A 1,711-nucleotide genomic window follows, 5' to 3' on the forward strand; every position below is an offset into this window, starting at 1 on the left:
ATATATATATATATATAAATGAACTTCCACACATTGATCCACCTGTCAATTTCACTTTCAAAGCTCTACACAATAAGGCCAAACCTGAAATTGTGTGATGACTATTTAACCACACAACCAAGCTTGAATTTCTTCTTTTTTTACTTCTAATATAAGCTTTTGTCATGATTGTTGCAGATCCTTGTGGTTGTATTCAGTTGAGAAATCTGTCTGTCAATGCCCAGAGGAAATATTTTTCTGCTGAGAGTGAATCCCAGGCAGCACACCTCTAGCTCCAGGGTATTCTCTCCTTTTTCCCCCCAACAGTCCCAGAAACTTAATTAATGGTTTATTAAAATGAATTACCTTAACTAATTTATCTCAATGGAATCTAAATATCTCTTTTGTTGTAGAAAGGTGGCCTTGGAGCACAAAGAGTGAAGACAAATTTTACAGAGATTGAATCTCGTGCACAGCGTATGGATAAAGAAAAAGAAGACCTGGAGGCTTTGAGGAATATGGAACAAGTGAGGAATAAAGCTGAAGAAGAAAGGCAAATGTAAGGCTTATTTGAGAGGCATTCTTCTCTTCTTTGAGGACTCCTTGTGTTTTCTCTTGGTAGCTGGTGCATTAGTATGAAGAGTAAGGAGCTGAAATACTTGGACACCTGCTCTTAACGCTTTTGAGACCAACCTGTCTGAGACCACCCCTGGTTCTATAATACAAACTTCTAGTTTTAAAACCTTCCATCAAAATTTCATGTTAGTTTGTGGTCCAAACGCCAGCTTTTTTCTTTTTCTTTTTTTTATTGATAAATCCTTCTGTAGTTTGAAATTAGCTGAAACAAAGCAGTGTATTTCAAATGAAATATGGTGACAAAAGGGTTCATGGTTTCCCAAACCTATTGCCATATTTACTCAGCCCTGAAGGGATTTTTGTTTTTTTATCAGTGACAGGATTTTTGCAGATGCACCCAGATTGGGGAAAAAAGTGATGCAGTTGATATTTATAGGGTGGCAAAGTGTGGATTGGAAGGAAGTTTTTCAGTGGATTATTATTGTGGAGTTTGACTGATGGATAAAATGCTAGGAAAGTGGTTGTTGAGAAGAGAGATAGTAAAAATGATGGGAGGAGGAGGAGGAGGAGAGTCTAGTAAGGGAGGATTTAGTGAGCCAAGATATGTCTGTTGAATCTTATCCTCCTCTACAGTACAGCATCATATGAGACTGCATCAGTGAATCCAATCCCGAAACATGGTATTACACAAATCATACTCACCTCCTTTACATTCATTTCAACCCTTTAGCATTCGGATACTCTGTCGAATGGGATGTGTATTTATTTATTATTCATTATAATTATTTTGTAGATCCGAGTTTTCAATGATGTGGTTGTTTCTTTTTAGAATGTCATTGTAGGGTAGGTGTGACAGGATGAACCTGACTAGTTTGAACATAAAATAAGCTATTTGAGCCAGCTATGGTTAGTTGAAATGCTAAAGGGTTAAAAAAAAATGAGCAAATCTTTTATTCGAGGGAAGGGGAGAAAACTCAAATTCTTTCCTGTTTTGTAATGAATTCATTTCAAGGCTGTTTTGATTTAGAAAATTTTCAACATAATATTAAAGAATTCATTAAAATTCCACTGCTAGTGAAGATGGAAAAAAGAATCAAGAAAGACATGAGTGACCAACTCAGAATTTAAATTACTTAAAAATAGAATGCAGGGGGGG

General features: G+C 36.1%; 1 protein-coding gene across 1 annotated transcript in view; it reads left to right on the forward strand.

Annotated features, from left to right (window-relative positions):
* LOC106881471 (ADP-ribosylation factor GTPase-activating protein 2) overlaps positions 1-1,711 on the forward strand; it is a 40,810-nt gene that overhangs the window by 21,793 nt on the left and 17,306 nt on the right. Inside the window, exon 6 of the mRNA XM_014931864.2 lies at positions 393-538. Coding sequence (XP_014787350.1) covers positions 393-538 — 146 coding nt within the window. The remainder of the gene's footprint in view (positions 1-392; positions 539-1,711) is intronic.

This window comes from Octopus bimaculoides, chromosome 24 (assembly GCF_001194135.2).
Source record: "Octopus bimaculoides isolate UCB-OBI-ISO-001 chromosome 24, ASM119413v2, whole genome shotgun sequence".
Lineage (NCBI taxonomy): Eukaryota > Metazoa > Mollusca > Cephalopoda > Octopoda > Octopodidae > Octopus > Octopus bimaculoides.